We start from the raw sequence: 17,241 nt of genomic DNA on the forward strand, positions 1-17,241 counted from the left end.
AACTTAATTGCAGATACTAAAGTATGCTTCTCAAAGTGTTGTCCATGGACCAGCTACCTGTGATCTTGTCAGAATGCAAATTCTTCTGAGACAGGAAGATAGCAGGTTCGAAGCCAGGCTCAGCAACTTAGCGAGGCTCTCAGCAACTTAGTAAGATTCTGTTTTCAAATAAAATGTAAATAAAATAGGGCTGGGGGGGGGATGACTCGGAGATAGAATATCCCTGAATTTAATCCCCAGTACCCCCAATTTTTTTTTAAATTTAGTGTGTGTGTGTGTGTGTGTGTGTGTGTGTGTGTGTATTAACACAGTTGGCTGCTGAAGGCTTGTTAATTTATAGGTTACTGAGATGATTCACAGTTTCTGAATCAGTAAATCTAGAGTAGGACTTAGAATTTGCATCCTAAACTGGGCGTGGTGGTACATGCTTGTAATCTCAGCATTTGGGAGGCTGAGACAAAGGATTGCAGTTTGAGGACAGCCTCAGCTACTTAGTGAGGCCCTTTGCAACTCAGTGAGACCTGGTTTCAAAATAAAGATTTTTTAAAAAAATAGGGCAGGGGGTGTAGCTCAGAGGTTGAATGCCCCTGGGTTCCATCCCAGACCCACAAAACAAACAAACAAACAAACAAACAAACAAACAAAAACTAAGTAAATAAATAAGTGCTGGGGGTATAGCTTGGAGGTAGAATCTATCTATTTCTTGTTGGTACATATTAAGTTGATTCCAATATTCAACTTCTGTAAATACTGTAATTAGTATTTTTGTATATGGTCCTTTCCACCCATTTGCAAGAATTTCTCTTGGGTATATACCTAGGAATGAAATTTCTGCATCATCAATAATGTGTATTTCAACTTTCCTACATCTTTCCAGGTAATTCTCTAAAGTGCTTGTATTGACTTACACATTAATATTCTTGTTAATTTTGCCAACTTTCAATTTTTTTCTTTGTTTTTTTGCGGGTCTGGGGATGGAACCCAAGGGCATTTCAACTTCCGAGCTACACCTCCTGCCCTATTTTTTTATTCTTTATTTTGAAACCGTGTCTCACTGAATTGCAGAGGGCCTCACTAAATAGCTGAGGCTGTCCGCAAACCACGATCCCCCGGTCTCAGCCTCCCGAATGCTGGGATTACAAGTGTGTGCCACCATGCCCGGCTTTATTAGTTTTGTTTTTATTTTATTTTCTTATAATTAGTTGTTCTATTCATCATGTGTTCCCTGTGTACATGACTCTAATTCAACTCTGTTTTGTTTGACTGTTTTCCTATCACTATATTTCTTCCTTGCTTTTTTTTTTTAGTAACTAAAGTTTTATTTTAAGTCTATCTGGAAGGGTAGGTCACTTGCTTTAGTCCTTCCTTCCTTCCTTCCTTCCTTCCTTCCTTCCTTCCTTCCTTCCTTCCTTCCTTCCTTCCTGATACAGGATATCAAACCCAAGGCCTCCCACAAGCTAGGCAAGCACTTTACTACTGAGCTACATCCCCAACCGTATTTATTTATTAATTCATTTATTTCAGACAGGCTTTTGCTAAGTTGCCCAGGCTGGCATCCAACTTGTGATTCTTCTGCCTTTCCCTTCTGAGTAGCTGAGATTATAGGTGGGCATCACCTCCCATGCCTGAAAATACCTTTTTATGGTGTCTTTTGTGAATGAAAATTCATTTTAATATAGTAAAATTTATCATTATTTCCTTTTATGTTTAATTTTTTTGCATTACAGGATATCATTTTCTACTTCAAAGTAGAAAAACGTTCTCCAATATTCTTTTCTAAAAGCGTTATGGTTTTTTATATCATTCTTAGGTCTTTTTTTTTTTTTGTACTGGAGATTGAATTAAGAGGCATTCTACCTCCAAGCTATACTCCTCAACCTTATTTTATTTTTATTTTTGAGACAGGGTCTTCCTAGATTGTTGAGAGTCTCTTGTTGAAGAGATCCTCGAACTTGTGACCTTCCTGTCTCAGCCTCCCAAGTACTCGGATTAAAGGCGTGGGCCACAACTCTGGGCCAGTTTTAGGTCTTGAACTGATTTCCCTATATGGTACAGGAAGATCCAATTTCTTTTTTCCCACATGACCATCTAATGAACTAGAGAAGTCTGTCCTTTGATCACTGCTCCAAAGTTCTGTGTCATAAATCAAGTGTCTAATCCCTTGATTTGTGCCAAAAGTCTGTTTAACTTTCCCTGGAGCATTACAGTAGCTTTAAAATATATTGTAGCCGGGCGTGGTGGCGCACGCTTGTAATCCCCACATTTGGGAGGCGGAGACAGGAGGATCGCGCAGGTTCGAAGCCAGCTGCACTGGCTTAAGAGACCCTGTTTCCAAATAAAAATATATAAAAATAGGTATGGGAGTGTAGCCTGGAGGTAGAAGGGTTTCCAGGAACCCCCAGTACCACACACACACACACACATATATATATATATATGTGTGTGTGTGTGTATGTATATGTATATGTATATATAGCTATCCAGTACAGCAAATTCTACATTTTATTTTTATCTTTTACTAGTATTATTAACATGCCCATTGCTGTGTGTGTATGTGTGTGTGTGTGTGTGTGTTGCATCACACTCAGCGCCTCGCTCATGCTGGACAGAATAGTATTGAGCTACACCTCTAGCCCCTCTTCTACAGTTTTAACCCTAAAAGTGTTTCTGTTATTATTTTCACCTTGCTATACCAAATACATTTGTTCCCTTTTTTACATTAGAAATCTTATTGGGATTGCATTAAATCTTTTAGTGATTCTGAGAGAGTTTGATAATCTTTAAAATAATTATTCTTTAAGTTTAAGAGCACAGTATATATCTATTTAGGTCTTCGTTTAAACTTTTCAACAATGTTTTATAATGTTCTCCATATACTATTTCTCCTTCATGTCTTTGTTTGATCTAGGTGTCTTTTAGTTTTGTTTCAGGCATCTTTTAATTATTTAATATACTTTATTTTGCTGTGCTGGGGATTGAATCCAGAGATGCTCCACCACTGAGATATATCCCCAGCCCCTCCCCGTATGGCTGAATGAGCATACGGTAGCTAGATTTCACTGTTCCGAGTAAGTTTTCCATAGCCTCTACCTCAGAATAAACTTTAAAAATTGTTGGCTGATCAAAACACCTTCTTGTCTATTTGCCCCATTTGTTTCACTGAAGGTGTGTACCAAGAACATCTTCCCAAACCACAGGAAGAAGCGTTATTTTCCCGAGAGACGTATATACAAGTGCTTGGAGTTCAGCATCTATCTAACTCCAAGCTACAACAGAAGCTGGAGGCGCAGCGATGAATAAACCAAGCTTGAGTCCCGCCAAGAGTGCTCTGCCTGGGGAGAGCGCGCTCGCGGCCGGCTGGCAGGACTGCACTGCGGGGGACGAGCAGCAGGGGGCAGAAGAGGCTGCCTGGCCGCGGCCAGGAGGGAGCGAGCTCTGCGTCCGCGGCTGGGAAGGCAGCCCTCTCTAGGAGTCCAGGAAGAGATCCTGTCCCGCTGGGACAGAAGACGACAGCCGTGGTGGGGGCTTTGGATCCGCCGCGCTCCCTCCCGCCGTTCCTTCTTACCGAGCCACTGCGCCCTCCGGCGGCGGGGCGGCAGAGGGAGGCGCCGCCGCTCGACCCTAACGCCCTCCTCCCAAAGGCGCCGGGCGGGCTCGGGTCCCGCCCCCTCGGAGTCCCGCCCCCGACGCATCGCGTCCGGGGCTCCGATTGGCCGGCCCCTGCGCGTGCGGACGCGGCGTCGCGGGGCGGGGCGCGAGCGGCGTCCGTGGGGCCTTAGCGGCGCATCCCTGCCGCTGTCCCCGCCGTCGTGCTGCCTCTGCCTCTCGCTGGCTTTTCAAGGGTACAGGTGACGGCCGCGGTCTCGGGAGGTCGCGAGCCGCCACGCGCCTCCGCGGAGCCGGCTGTTCTACCGGGCGGCTCTTCTCGGCCGGGTCCTGGTCTGGGGAAAATGGCGCCGGCGCCCCTAGGCGTCCGGGAGCCGCAGCTGCCGGGGCGCCGGGCCGGACCCCTCTCCCGCCTCCTCTTCCTCGTCCAGGCCGCCCTCCTGCTGCCGCTCGCCCCGGCGGGCCTGTGCCCGGGGCCCTGCTCCTGCCGCGTCCCTCTGCTGGACTGCAGCCGCAGGAGGCTGCCCGCGCCCAGCTGGAGGGCGCTGGCGGGCCCGCTGCCCCCCGACGCCGTCTGCCTGTGAGTGCGAGGACCGCGTGGGGCCGGGGGAGGACGGCGAGGCCCCGCGGCCGAGGGAGGAGGGAGGCTCCGAAGGAGGCTGCCCTTCCCTTGTGGTGAACTTGGATTTGGAGGGTGGGAACCCGAAAAGGCCAACGATAAGGTTCCTGGAGACTTGTATGGAGATCCAGTTAAGGTCCTCGGGGTTAGGGAGTCTGGTTTCCCGGGATGGGAGGAGTCGGGGCGGGGATATTTGGTGTTAAGGACTCGAGGGTTCTGAAGGGATAGGGGGCGGGGCGGGAGCGGGTCCCTCCGGGGCTGCAGCCTGAGTGGTCCCCAGGCACGTGATTTTATAAACACCCATCAACGAAGACACACGAATTGTCTTTTGTCTCTAGTTCGCTCGGCGGTTCATCTTGCGCTGCAGTTATGATATTTGACAGGGTTGAGAACTTCATCGTGTATCAGAAGATCCAGTGCTAACCGGGAATATGTTTATAAGTCGCCTTCCTGAGCTGATTTAGGATTCAGTGTAAAGAAGGAGTATTTTTTTCTAAAATCATGTGATGCTTTGTTTTTCATTGCATTTCCTTGTGACATAGAACCCCCCAAATGAGGTAGCTTTGTTTATGTATGAGCAGAAAATACAGTGATCTGAAGTCTCCACTGCTGAGTTTTTATCTTGACAGGCCCATAGTAGATAGGGGCATGCGGAGAGGTCATTAGTCTGAGTCAGCCTAGTGGCATTAGGAACAGTAGGTATTAAACACTGCAGTTATGGGAATTCCAGCAACGTAACAGTTATTTCTCTGCCACTAACTGAGCAACATGTTCAGTAATTAACAGACTTCTCATAAAGTTGTTTCCGAAAAAGAGTCATCGCTGAGGAGAAGCCCTTGGGATGCAATTAAAATAGAAGGAACTGTTTGGATTTTCGTTGGACATAGAATACAAATAGAAGTCCTATGTAGAGGGTAATAAGTATTTGTATTTTTGCAAGTAGGTTAGCATAGAGTGTAAGGAAACAAACTCACATTTTCATTGGGAAAATTAGCCAAATACAGTAAACAGTATTGCAGTATAATAATACTTTTTTATTTTATTATAGTGGCATGTGTAGCTAATTTTGCTGTGTTGGCTCAAATTAAACTTAAAAATTTATACCAATGACCGGGCATGGTGGCACATGCCTGTTATCCCAGTACCTGGGAGTCTGAGACAGGTTCAAAGACAGGAGGATTGCAAATTCAGAGCTAGCTTCAGCAACTTAGCACAACCCTGTTTGAAAATTAAAAATAAAATTGGGCAAGGGGTGTAGCTCGGAAATAGAATGTCTCTGGGTTCAATCCCCAGTACCAAAATAATAATAATAATAATAATAATAATAATAATAATAATAATAATAATATAATGATGATGATAATGGTGTTCAGGGTTGTCTGAATTTAACCGAGCACAGCATCTTTTTTGTTGTTGTTATTTCTTTTGTGATACTGAAGATGAAAACCAGGAGTATTCTACTTCTGAGCTACACCCCAAGCCTTCCATTTTTTTTAGTTTAATTTTTGTTTTGAAACAGTGTTTCAAAACAAAAACAGTGTTTCAAAACAAAAGTCTCCACGTTGTTGAGGCTGGTGCATAATCTGAGCTCCTCCTGTCTCAGCCTCCTAAGTACTGGGATTACAGGCATGTTCAGCAACATGCCTGGTTCTTTGTTAAGCACAATATCTTTGTTAAGCAGAAAATGTCTTTTTCTAAGAAATTCTTGGAGAAAAACCTACTTGATTATGACAGAATAAATCTGGCACAGGTTTAAAAACAACACAATTTAATGTAGCTGTAATTGAAATGTATTTTTTTAAGGTCCTCCATTGATTGGTGAACAGTAATTAGAAATACTTTTATGTAAGGTAAATTTATTTTGTCTAAGTTTGATTTAATTTAATCAAGATAAATTGCCTAAAGCCAAGTGACATTCAAAAGTATTAAATATTCTATAATGAAATTGATTGTTGAGCTGGGCATGGTGGCACACACTTGTAATTCCATTACTTTGAGGCCGAGGCAGGAGGATTGCCAGTTTGTGGCCAGCCTCATGTGAGGCCCTCTGCAAATTAGTGAGACCCTGTTTCAAAATAAAGAATAAAATAGGACTGGGCAGGCACTGGTGTCACATGCCTGTAATTGAAGTACTTGCTAGGCTAAGACAGGAGAATCCTGAGTTCTAAGCCAGTGTACTATAACTTAGACCCTGTTTCAAAATAAAAAGGGCTAGGAGTATAGCTCAGAGGTAGAATGCCTCTGGGTTCAGTCCCCAGTACCACACCACTACCAAAAAAAAAAAAAAAGCTTCTGCTATTGCTCTACAACAACCAAGTGCACTTGGTGGTTTTCTTTATGTAAATTTGAATTTTTAAAATATATCTGATGTGTGGGGATGTAACTCAGTAGCACTTGCCTAGCATGCATGAGGCCCTGGGTTTGACACCCCGCTCTCCATGCATGCGTGCGTACATACATACATACATACATACATACATACAACACATTTGATACTCTAAATATTTTGGTAATTCAGATTCAAACCCAAATGCTCATATTAGTGGCCATCATCAAAATGACTGGACTTTTGTTAATTCTGTTATTTTTTCTTTACTATTATTATTTTGAGGTACTGGGGTTCAAACTCAGGGCCTTATACATGCTAGGCAAGTACTTTATCGTGGAGCTATAACGAGCCCAGTCTTGTTTTTGAAACCTCTTTAGATTCTGTCTCTTTGGATCTCTCTATGAAAAGCTCTCTGAAATATGGTTTAGTTATTCATAACTTGACTGGATTTTCTGGGTGGGTGCAGAACTCTGTAGCACATTATTCTGGTTACACACACAACACAAACAAGCATTGGAATACCAGGTATATTAGTCATTTTTGTTTTGTCAAGTAAGGATGTTAGGACTCCTCTTCCCCAATTGTTTGTTGTTATGGTCTAAGAAGTATGTACTTAACAGAATTAAAGACAATTCTGTTTGTTAAATTTAGCTGTATAAAAACTTATAAACTTGTTCTTCCTATTTTTATTTCACTATAGATTGCTGAAAATGGATCAGTATTTGGGAACCACTGCTATATTATATAAACTTTATTGGATTACATGTATTTAGTTACATATCAGTTTTTAGTCCCCTTGTTCTCATTGTAGAAACTGTTTAATTTATATTTGTTCCTTTAGAATAATTGTGAACAGTTTAGTTCTTTGACATACAGATATTGAATAAAGAGACATTGAGTAACTCTAGGGAAGTATCTTTCTTTTTTATTTATTTATTTATTTATTTTTCATTTTTTTTATTGGTGCACTGTATTCATACATCATAGTGGGATACAAAAAAACTTTTGTAGACATACATGTACACATTGCCCAGTCAGCCCCCACCCGATCCCCACCCCATTCTCTTCCCATCCCTCCTTCCCATGCTTGGCTTAGTGGTTGACATCTAGTATTATAGCAATTTATCCAAAATTAACAATAATAATCTCACAGAACAGTTTCATTTGTCTGATACCAAGCTTTTGATGACTTAAAGATAACATTTCAATATTTCTTTTTGCTTTCTTTCTTACCAGAGAATATTTTTTTTCTTTTTTTTTAGGTGAAACTATCATATATTTATATATTTATTTTTCAGAAAAAATCTATCCTAATATGGAATATGGACTCTAGATACCCAAAATGATCTCGAAAAAGAACAAAGCTAAAAGATATATATTTTCTGATTTCAAACCATATAAAGCTACAATAATTGAAACAGTATAGTACTGTTCTAAAGGCAGATATATAAGCCATTGGAGTTAAATAAAAGCCTAGAGCTAAATTCTTCCATATATTGTCAAGTTATTTTTGACAAGGTTTCCACGGACATTGGTGAAGGAAATCTTTTAACTAAATATTGTTGAAAAATAATAATTACAAGAAAAAGAATAAAACTGGACCCTTACCTAATCCCATATACAAATATTAATTCAAAATAGATAGAAGACCTAAATATAAATCTTAAGACTATAAACTTTTAGAAGAAAATCTGGGTCATAAAACCTCACAACATTGAAATTGGCAGTGATTTCTTGGATATGATTTCAATGGCACAGGCAACAGAAGAGTATACAAACTCCCTAAAAAATAAAAAAAAATTGTATATCCAAAGATAATGTAAACAGAGTTAAAAGTTACTGATAGAATGGGATAAAATATTTCCAAATGCTATATCTGAAGGTATATTAATATTCCAACTAGAAATCCTAAAAATTAACAACAATAAAGGCAAACAATACAATTTAGAGATAGGTAAAAGACTAACATAAGTAATGAATCTCCACAGATAACTAATCTTAGTTGTCTGTTGGATAGAAAATCTTGTTTCTCTGGTTCTGGTGTGTGTTACCTATTTCTTCTTTGTAGTTAATCTCTCTGAGTATTTTCTCTAGCGCTGGTTTTGAAGACATAAATTCCTTCAGTTTCTGTTTGTCATGGAAGCTTCTTTCTCCATCTAATTTAATAGAAAGTTTTGTTGGGTAGGAAATTTTTGGCTGGAAGTTGTTTTCTTTCAGAGTTTGGAATATGTTACTCCAAGCCCTTCTGGCTCTCATGACTTGGTTTGGGAAGTCTGGAGTGATTCTAATTGGTTTGCCTCTGAATGTCACTTGGCCCTTTGTTTTTGTTGCCTTTAAGATTCTCTGCTTGGCTTCCACATTGGTCATTTTGACACTTATGTGGCGTGGGGATCCTCTTCTCTGATCCTGTCTAAAGGGAGTTCTATAAGTTTCCTGGACCTGTGTATCAACCTCTTGCTCTATGTTTGGAAAATTTTCTGCTATTACTTCCTTGAAGAGATTGTTGATCCCTTTGGTTTTACCTTCTTTCCCCTCCTCTATTCCAATTATTCTTAGGTTAGCTCTCTTAAAATGGGCCCATATTTCTTCAATGTCAGATTCCTGCTGTCGGATATTTTTTTCTAGATTAGAAACTATGCGTTCATTTTTGGATTGCTCATCTTCTAAGAGCGAGATTCTATTCTCCATGTGGTCTAATCGGTTGTTTGTACTTTGAATTGAGGCCTTTACTTCATTAATTGCATCCTTTATCTCTTTTTGGCTCTCTCTGAATTCTTTCTGAAACACCTCTATTATTTCTACAGTTATTTTCCTGATTTGATCTTCTAGAAATCTCTGAATTTCTGTTTTATTGGGTTCTGATGTTGTGGGGTTGTGTGCATTCATTGCTCCATTGTTATTCCTCTTTCTCATGATTTCGGAAGTTTGTGCCTTCTCTGGGTTCTTCCCTTGGGTCACTACGACTTAAGGTGCTCTGGATCTTGAGTCTGTGGTATTTCAGACCCCACTACTCCTTTACTGGGTTGTATCACAGTGTCTCAGACCCAGGAAGTCGATAGAGGCTGCTTTAGACCATGGGGGGTGCCAGGTTGGGCGTTCTCCTATGGTGTGATATCTCTGCCACCGCCACTCCCCCACTGGGTCAAGTCCCTGGGAGTCAGTACTGGGATTTCTCCTCTAGGAGCCACAATTTGACTCACTGTTGTTGAGTACGCAGATGGAGCTGTAGTGGACTCCGTTAATTCGCTGCTGCTGCCGCTGGTGGTAATATGGTGCCACTGCTATGCCCTCGGCCGTGAGGCTGGCGTATTTCTTCTCTGGTTTTGAGCTCTGCTCATTCCCTGCAGCGTGTGCTGAGCCCAGCCACTGGGAGCTTTAGATGCTCCCTGCGCCAAAAATATCTGCCGAATCCCGCCCGGCTGTTCTGCAGCGGCTCACCTCGGCTCGCTGTCTGCCGCTCCTCTCTGGAGCTTGGTGGGCTGTTAAGTGCGTTGGTCTGTAGTCGTAGCCGTCTGGTGAAGTCGCCACTGCTGCTGGCAGGCCGGCGTGTCTCCTCTGTGGCTCTGAGCTCCGTTCTGAGACCCCTCCTCTCTGGGGCTGTTGCTGCAAGGAAACATGGTGCCTGCTGCTCCTCGCCACGCCTCCGGCCGCAGCACTGCAGTCTGGTTTCTTTCTGGTGTCCCGTTTTTCCAGGCCTCTTTTTCTCTGTCCCTTGTAATTACATTTTTTTGTTTCTCTGGTGATGGTGTTTTCTGGCTATGAAAGGCGCTGATTTTATGGTAATAGAGATTGGTTGTTAGCGGGTCTCTTAAGCCCCACTTTTCTCGATCGCCATCTTCCCGGAAGTCCGGGAAGTATCTTTTTAGTCTTGTGTGACTTGAGTTTCAACCTCTATTAACAATCACTGTGTTAATGGCATTTGCAATATATTTTCACTCCAAGACATTGTAGATTGTCTTAGTCTCTTCAGAGTCCCTTAGCTCACTACCAGTAACTTGAAGGAAGTCAAGCAAAAACTGCATAGCTTTGCCTCTATTTCATATTTACTTCCTGAAAGAACAGATACTTTCCACTATTCTTTCTACACTTGTAATCATACTGGTAAATAATGAAATACCCTTTGGAAAACATTCTAGGGGTTATAAAGGTGAGTTGGTAGGGAAATTGATTCTTTTTTTTCTTTTTTCTTCTTTTTATGGTACTAGGGATTGAATCTAGGGGGCATTCTACCTCTAAGCACCTCCCTTAGCCTGATTTTTATTCTTTATTTTGAAACAGGATCTCACTAAGTTGCAGAGGGCCTCACTAATAGCTGAGGCTGGCCATGAACCTGTGATCCTCATCTCAGCCTCCTAGATGCTGGGATTACAAACGTCTGCCCCCACGCCCAACTTGAAGACCTTTTTAAATTAATTGCAGGTTTTTGTTTTGCCCCCCCCCCCCAACTCCCATGGTGCTGGAGTTTGAACTCAGGGCCTTGTGTGTGCAAGGCTCACTCTACCACTGAGCCCCAGCCCATCATTCCAGTTCTTGTTTGATTCTCTAAAAATGATCTCTCTCAACTTTTTGTTGTTGAAATGGGTTTCACTATGTTACTTAGACTGGTATTGTATACTGGGCTCAAGTAGTTCCCCCATCTCAGCCTCCAGTGCAGGGACTACCGCTCCTAGCTTCTTTGAACTCTTTGTTGCATATAAAGAATGAGTGTGAAGAAACTCTTGAGAGGAGGAAACATTTTTGACAAAACTTTGTACTTTGAAGGGGATAGCCCAGCTGGAATATAAAAAATTATCCACTTTAATTGCTTTAAACCACAGGTGATGAATTAAAAATGAGTCTTCTTATAAAAGGTACAGAATAGACTTCCCTTTTATAAGGCCATCATCACATTTACCTCAGTTTTTACTGTCTACCTTTCTTTTCTACTTCCTTTTTCCATTTTGAGTTCATAATATTTTTCATAATACTTCCCATAGAGAAGTGGAATTGAGACTCCTAGGTGCTCAAGAATCTTTGTTGAGTAAAGTTAGTGAATAATTGAATTAGAGATTATAGCATTTGAAGATCAGTAGAAATTCCCAAAGAAGTTAAATTGAAGCAGTCTATTTGTGTCCATTCTTATTTCTTCTCAATAGCCCCCCCCCCTTGTCAGGAGGCACTGGAGATTGAACCCAGAGGCATTCTACCTCCAAATTATACCCCTAGCCCTATTTTTATGTTTTGCTTTGAAATGCGGTCTTGCTAAGTTTCTGAGAGTCTCACTAAGTTGCTGATTTCGAATCTGCTATCCTCCTGTCTCAGCCTCCCAAGTACTAGGATTATAGGTATGCACCACTACATCAGGCTTCTGTAGTCTTTTGAATATGTTATTGTGTGATTTTTTTAAATGTATCTCATTGTTAACATTGTGAACAAATCCTTAGCTAATTATTTATGTTAAAAGCCATCTTTTTCTTTAAACAAAGGAGAAAAATTCTAAATATAGGCAAAATTAAGTTCCTACTAATTCTAATTTCTATCTCAGTCTGTGTCTGGGATGTTTTGCTTAATTCAGAAAGACTCTTTGCGTGAATCAATAATGTTTAATTTCTTTTGATCATCATTGTATTTGTGGTACTGGGGAGTATACCCAGGGGCATTCTACCTGTCAGCTACACCCCCAGCCCTTTTTTATTTTTTATTTTGAAACAGGGTCTCACTTAAGTTGTTGAGGCTGGCCTTGAATCTATCTGTTTCAGGCTTCCAAGTACTGGGAATAAAAGCATGCGCCACTGCACTTGGCTTACTTTTATTTTTCATTTGGAAACAGAGTTTTGCTAAATTTTTGAGAGCGTTGCTAAATTGCTGAGCTGGCTTTGAACCTGCAATCCTCCTATCTCAGCCTCCCAAGTACTAGGATTACTGGTGTGTGTCACCATTGCCCAGAGATCATTATTTTTATTTTGATATTGGAGACTGAATCCAGAGGCATTCTACCTCCACGCTACATGCCTAGCCTATGTTTATTTGGAAACATGGTCTTGGTAGATTGCTGGGAGCCTTGCTGAATTGCCAAGGCTGGCTTTGAACCTGTGGTTCTCTTGTCTCAGCCTTCCAAATTCTGGGATTATAAGCATGTGCTGGCCTCAAATCTTCGATCCTCCTGTCCCAGCCTCCCAGTTACTGGGATTATAGGCATGCACCACCATGTCCAGTAGTGCTTTTTTTTTTTTTTTATGGTTCTGGGGATGGAACCCAGGGGCATTCTACCGCTGAGCTACACCGCCAGCCCTATTTGTTTATTCTTTATTTTGAAACAGGCTTTCACTGAGTTGCAAAGGGCCTCACTAAGTAGCTGAGGCTGTTCAGGAACCTTGATCCTCCTGTCTTAGCCTCCCAAGTACTGGAATTACAAGCGTGCACCACTACTCCTGGCTCTAATAGTTCATTTTAATATAACTTAGTGAAACCCTCAGTGAAACTGAGACCCTGTTTCTGAATAAAAACTAAAATAGGTCTGGGGTGTAGCTGAGAGGTAGAAGGCCCCTAGGTTCAATCCCTAGCATCCACCCCCCACAAGAACTGTTTCATTTTCAACAGTCATTTCAAAGCACATATTGTATGCTTTCTTTGACTGCATCAAATATTTTTTAACATATTTTATCTTTATCCTGGTATATCTGGGGAAGTGGTAAAAAGATGTGAGTCCACAAAATCTACTCTCCAACACATTTTTGTTATTTCAGAAGATACCTAAATAAGAAAGCCTTTAGAAATCTGATCTAATAAAAATCTGATACAGATAATTTAGAGTTGCTAAATCTATCCTAGATTGTCTTGATTTTGTATTTTTTGCAGTATGGGGATTGAACCCAGGGACACTTTACCACTGAACTATCTCCCCAGCCCCCCCTCTTTTTATATTTTTAGACAGGGTCTTGCTAAATTGCTCAAGATGCCCTGAAGTTGTCTTCTTGTTTTAACACCCCAAGTTGCTGGGGTTAAAGATGCATGCCACCGTTCCCTGCTGTCTTGATATTGTAGATTGAGCTCAGCCTAAATAACTGATTTCAGTTCCTTCTGGCATTGTGAGAGTTCTTGTTTGGTCACATTTTCCCTAATGTTGATGGTCATAATAAGTCTTGTTTTCTAATTTGATACAAGAAGTCCCCTCAAAAAAAAGCCCCCCCTTTTTTTCTGGTGCTGGAGATTGAATTTAGGGCTGCAAGCTTGCTAAGCACACACTGTGCCTCTGAACTATATGCTCATCTTAGGTCCATGACATCTTATATGCTTTACTCTTTAAATGTCCTTCTAGCCAAATGAAAAACTGGCATTTAACCAGAAAAGATCATAACCTATTTAAAGCCTAGCAGAAATATTTTTAAAAGTACTTTGAATGCACTCTTATGCTATATTTTCTTCTCTGTGCCAAAGTACATGACTTAACTCATTTATTCTGTATTATTTCAGTCATGAAAAATGTTAGGGTGCTGGGCGTGGTGGGACATGCTTGTAATCCCAGCATTCAGAAGGCTGAGACGGGAAGGATCATGGGTCGTGGACAGCCTCAGCTACTACTTAGGCCCTTTGCAACTCAGTGAAGACTCTGTTTAAAAAATAAAGAATAAGCCGGGTGTGGTGGCACACGCTTGTAACTCCAGCACTTGGGGGGGCTGAACAGGAGGATCACACAGGTTTGAAGCCAGTCTCAGCTACTTAGGCTCTTAGCAACTTAGTGAGACCCTGTTTCTAAATAAAGTATAAAATAGGTCTGGGTGTGTAGCTTGGAAGTAGAAAAGCCCCTGGGTTCCACCCCAGTACCACACAAACACACACAAAAATAAATAAAGAATAAAAAATGGGGCCGGGCATGGTGGCACACGCTTGTAATCCCAGCATTCGGGAGGCTGAGACCGGAGGATCACGGTTCGTGGACAACCTCAGCTACTTAGTGAGGCCCTCTGCAACTCAGTGAGACCCGGTTTCAAAATAAAGAATAAAAAACAGGGCAGGGGGTGTAGCTCGGAGGTCGAATGCCCCTGGGTTCCATCTCCAGACCCACAAAAAATAAAAGAAGAATAAAAAATGGGGCAGGGGGTATAGTTTGGAGGTAGAATACCCCTGGGTTCCATTCCCAGTACTGAAAAAAGAAAAAGAAAAATGTTAGGATGTTCAGTTGATGTAAATAAAAGCAATTTAAGTAGTTATATAATTAATCAAAATAATTTCATGTTTGGGACAAAAATCAGAAGAATGGACTAGTTGATGTTAGCTTTACCAGTTTTAAGGTTTTTTTTTTTTTTTTTTTTTTTTTTAATCAGGGGTGTTCTACCTCTGAACTATGCCCTGAGGGCCTAATTTTTACTTTCATTTTGAAACAGGCTCTTGCTAAATTACTGTGTGGTGTCCTCAAACTTGTGGTCCTTCTGTTTTGGGCCTTCCAAGTACTATATGTGGTGGGTTATTTATTTATTTTTTGGTACTGGAGATTGAAACTAGAGACATTCTACATCTAAGCTATGCCCCCAGCCCAATTTTATTTTATTTGGAAACAAGGTCTCATTAGGTTTCTGAGAGCCTTGCTATGTTGCTGAGGCTGGCTTTGAACCTGTGATCCTCCTGTCTCAGCCTCCCAAGTACTGTATGTGTGTTATCTTTGCTTTATTGCCCTTCCCCAACCTTTCCTAAAAAAAAAAAAAAAAAAGAGACTGTAATTATGTTATTTGTAACAACTGCTAGAATAACTAATGGTGATTAGCAGTTTAAAGTCAAACTGTAAATAGTCTAATAATGATGTAGTAAGAATATATTTATAACTAATTGCTTCATAATTTTGTGTTTCTCATACACATTTTGTTTTTTGCATATCTTTCAAACTTTATTGGGACAGCTCGCTTATATAATAAAAATCTTGGCAAGTTGTAGCAAGATAAGCATAACTAACCCTGAGCATAAGTGTACTTGTTTGATGAGCTATTAGACTTGGTCAGGTTAAACTGTGTGGACATTACGGAATGATGGATTGCTTTAATAATGGGAAACTCAACTGATGCTTGGCTTTGTAAGTATACCTTTTCTACCAATATTGTGATAAGATGACTTGTTTCAACATCCATCCACTTCTAATAGTCTTTATAATAACACAACGATTATGACTAATGATACAAAGATTATTCCAAGTCGATACTTGGAAAATGCTCACAAATAATGATGAAAAATGTTAATAGTTTTCTATGTATTTCAATATATAAGCAGTGGCATTTGTTGCACGATTTGTGAACTAGTCTAAATGGGAAGGGAAGCATTAAAAATATGGGTTGGGCTTGATGGCACACACCTCTCATCCCAGTGCTTGTGAAGCTAAGATAGAAAGATTTCAGGTTTGAGGCCAGCCTTAGCAATTTAGCAACACCCTCAGCAACGTAGACTCTGTTTCAAATTTAAAAATAAAATAGGGCTGGGGCTATAGCTTGGAGGTAGAATTCACCTGGATTCAATCCATAGTACCAAAACAACAACAACAACAACAACCACACACACACACACACACACACACACACACACACACACACACGAGACTAGTATGCTTGGTTTTGTACTGCTCACTAGAAATTCAGCTTGGTTATCCTGAAGTTGAGGGCCAGACACTGGGTTCTAAAGTGGAATTTACTATTTCATAAATCAGACTAAAAACTAAGTCAGATGTGTTTGCATTTTTACTATCTTTCTGAGGTATATTACTGATTAGGAAGAAAAGAAACCATGTAGTTATTAAGTTTTTGTCATTAACTTGATTTCATCAGTTTGTGACATTAATTTGAATACACTGTGTTGTAGAGAGAATTCTTTTAGAAAGAGTTTTGTTTTTAATTTTGATGCTGAGGATTCAACCCAGAGCCTGACTCAGTGCCAGACAAGCACTCTATCACTGAGCCACACCCCCACCTCTGTAAGAAGAATTTTAATCTCAGAAAAGTAACAGAACTGAAATTTTATTTCTTGGCTCATCCTGGGAAGGGTGTGTGTGTGTGTGTGTGTGTGTGTGTGTGTAGTTTATTTATCTATTTTTTGTGGTACCAGGGATGGAACCCAGGGTCATTCTACCTCTGAGCTACACACCCAGCCCTATTTTTATTCTTTATTTTTTGAAACTGGGTCTCACTGAGTTGCAAAGGGCCTCACTAAGTAGCTGAGGCTGTTAGTGAACCATGATCCTCCTGTCTCAGCCTCCCAAATGCTGGGATTACAAGCGTGCACTACCACACCTGGCAATATTTATAAAATGTATTTTTGTGTGCTGGGGATTGAACCCATGGTTTCCTGCATACTAAGCCAGTGCTCTACCACTGGGCCACATCCTCACCCCTTTTTAAAATTTTATGAGGCAGTCTCTGAAAGTAGCCTGGGTTGTTTTGACCTTGCATTTGTGATCTTCCTGGTTCAGCTTCTGGAGTAACTGGGAATATAGGTGTGCACCACCATTCCTGGTTGAGTTTGAACCTAGGGCCTTCTGCCCCTGAGCTACATCCTCAGCCCATTTAATTTTTAATTTTTTTGTGTGTGTGTATGGGTCTGGGGATGGAACCCAGGGGCATTCAACCTCTGAGCTACACTCCCTGCCCTAGTTTTTATTCTTTAATTTGAAAAAGGGTCTCACTGAGTTGCGGAGGGCCTCACTAAGTAGATGAGGCTGCCGGTGAACCAC

At 41.1% G+C, this 17,241-nt stretch overlaps 1 protein-coding gene across 1 annotated transcript in view; it reads left to right on the forward strand.

Annotated features, from left to right (window-relative positions):
* Positions 1 to 3,950: 3,950 nt before the first annotated feature.
* LRIG2 (leucine rich repeats and immunoglobulin like domains 2) overlaps positions 3,951 to 17,241 on the forward strand; it is a gene marked incomplete at both ends in the record, with an annotated part of 54,891 nt that continues 41,600 nt past the window's right edge. The window contains one exon of the mRNA XM_080690947.1: positions 3,951 to 4,186. Coding sequence (XP_080547073.1) covers positions 3,951 to 4,186 — 236 coding nt within the window. The remainder of the gene's footprint in view (positions 4,187 to 17,241) is intronic.

The sequence above is a fragment of the Muscardinus avellanarius genome, assembly GCF_963383645.1.
Source record: "Muscardinus avellanarius genome assembly, chromosome: 3".
NCBI classification, from domain to species: domain Eukaryota; kingdom Metazoa; phylum Chordata; class Mammalia; order Rodentia; family Gliridae; genus Muscardinus; species Muscardinus avellanarius.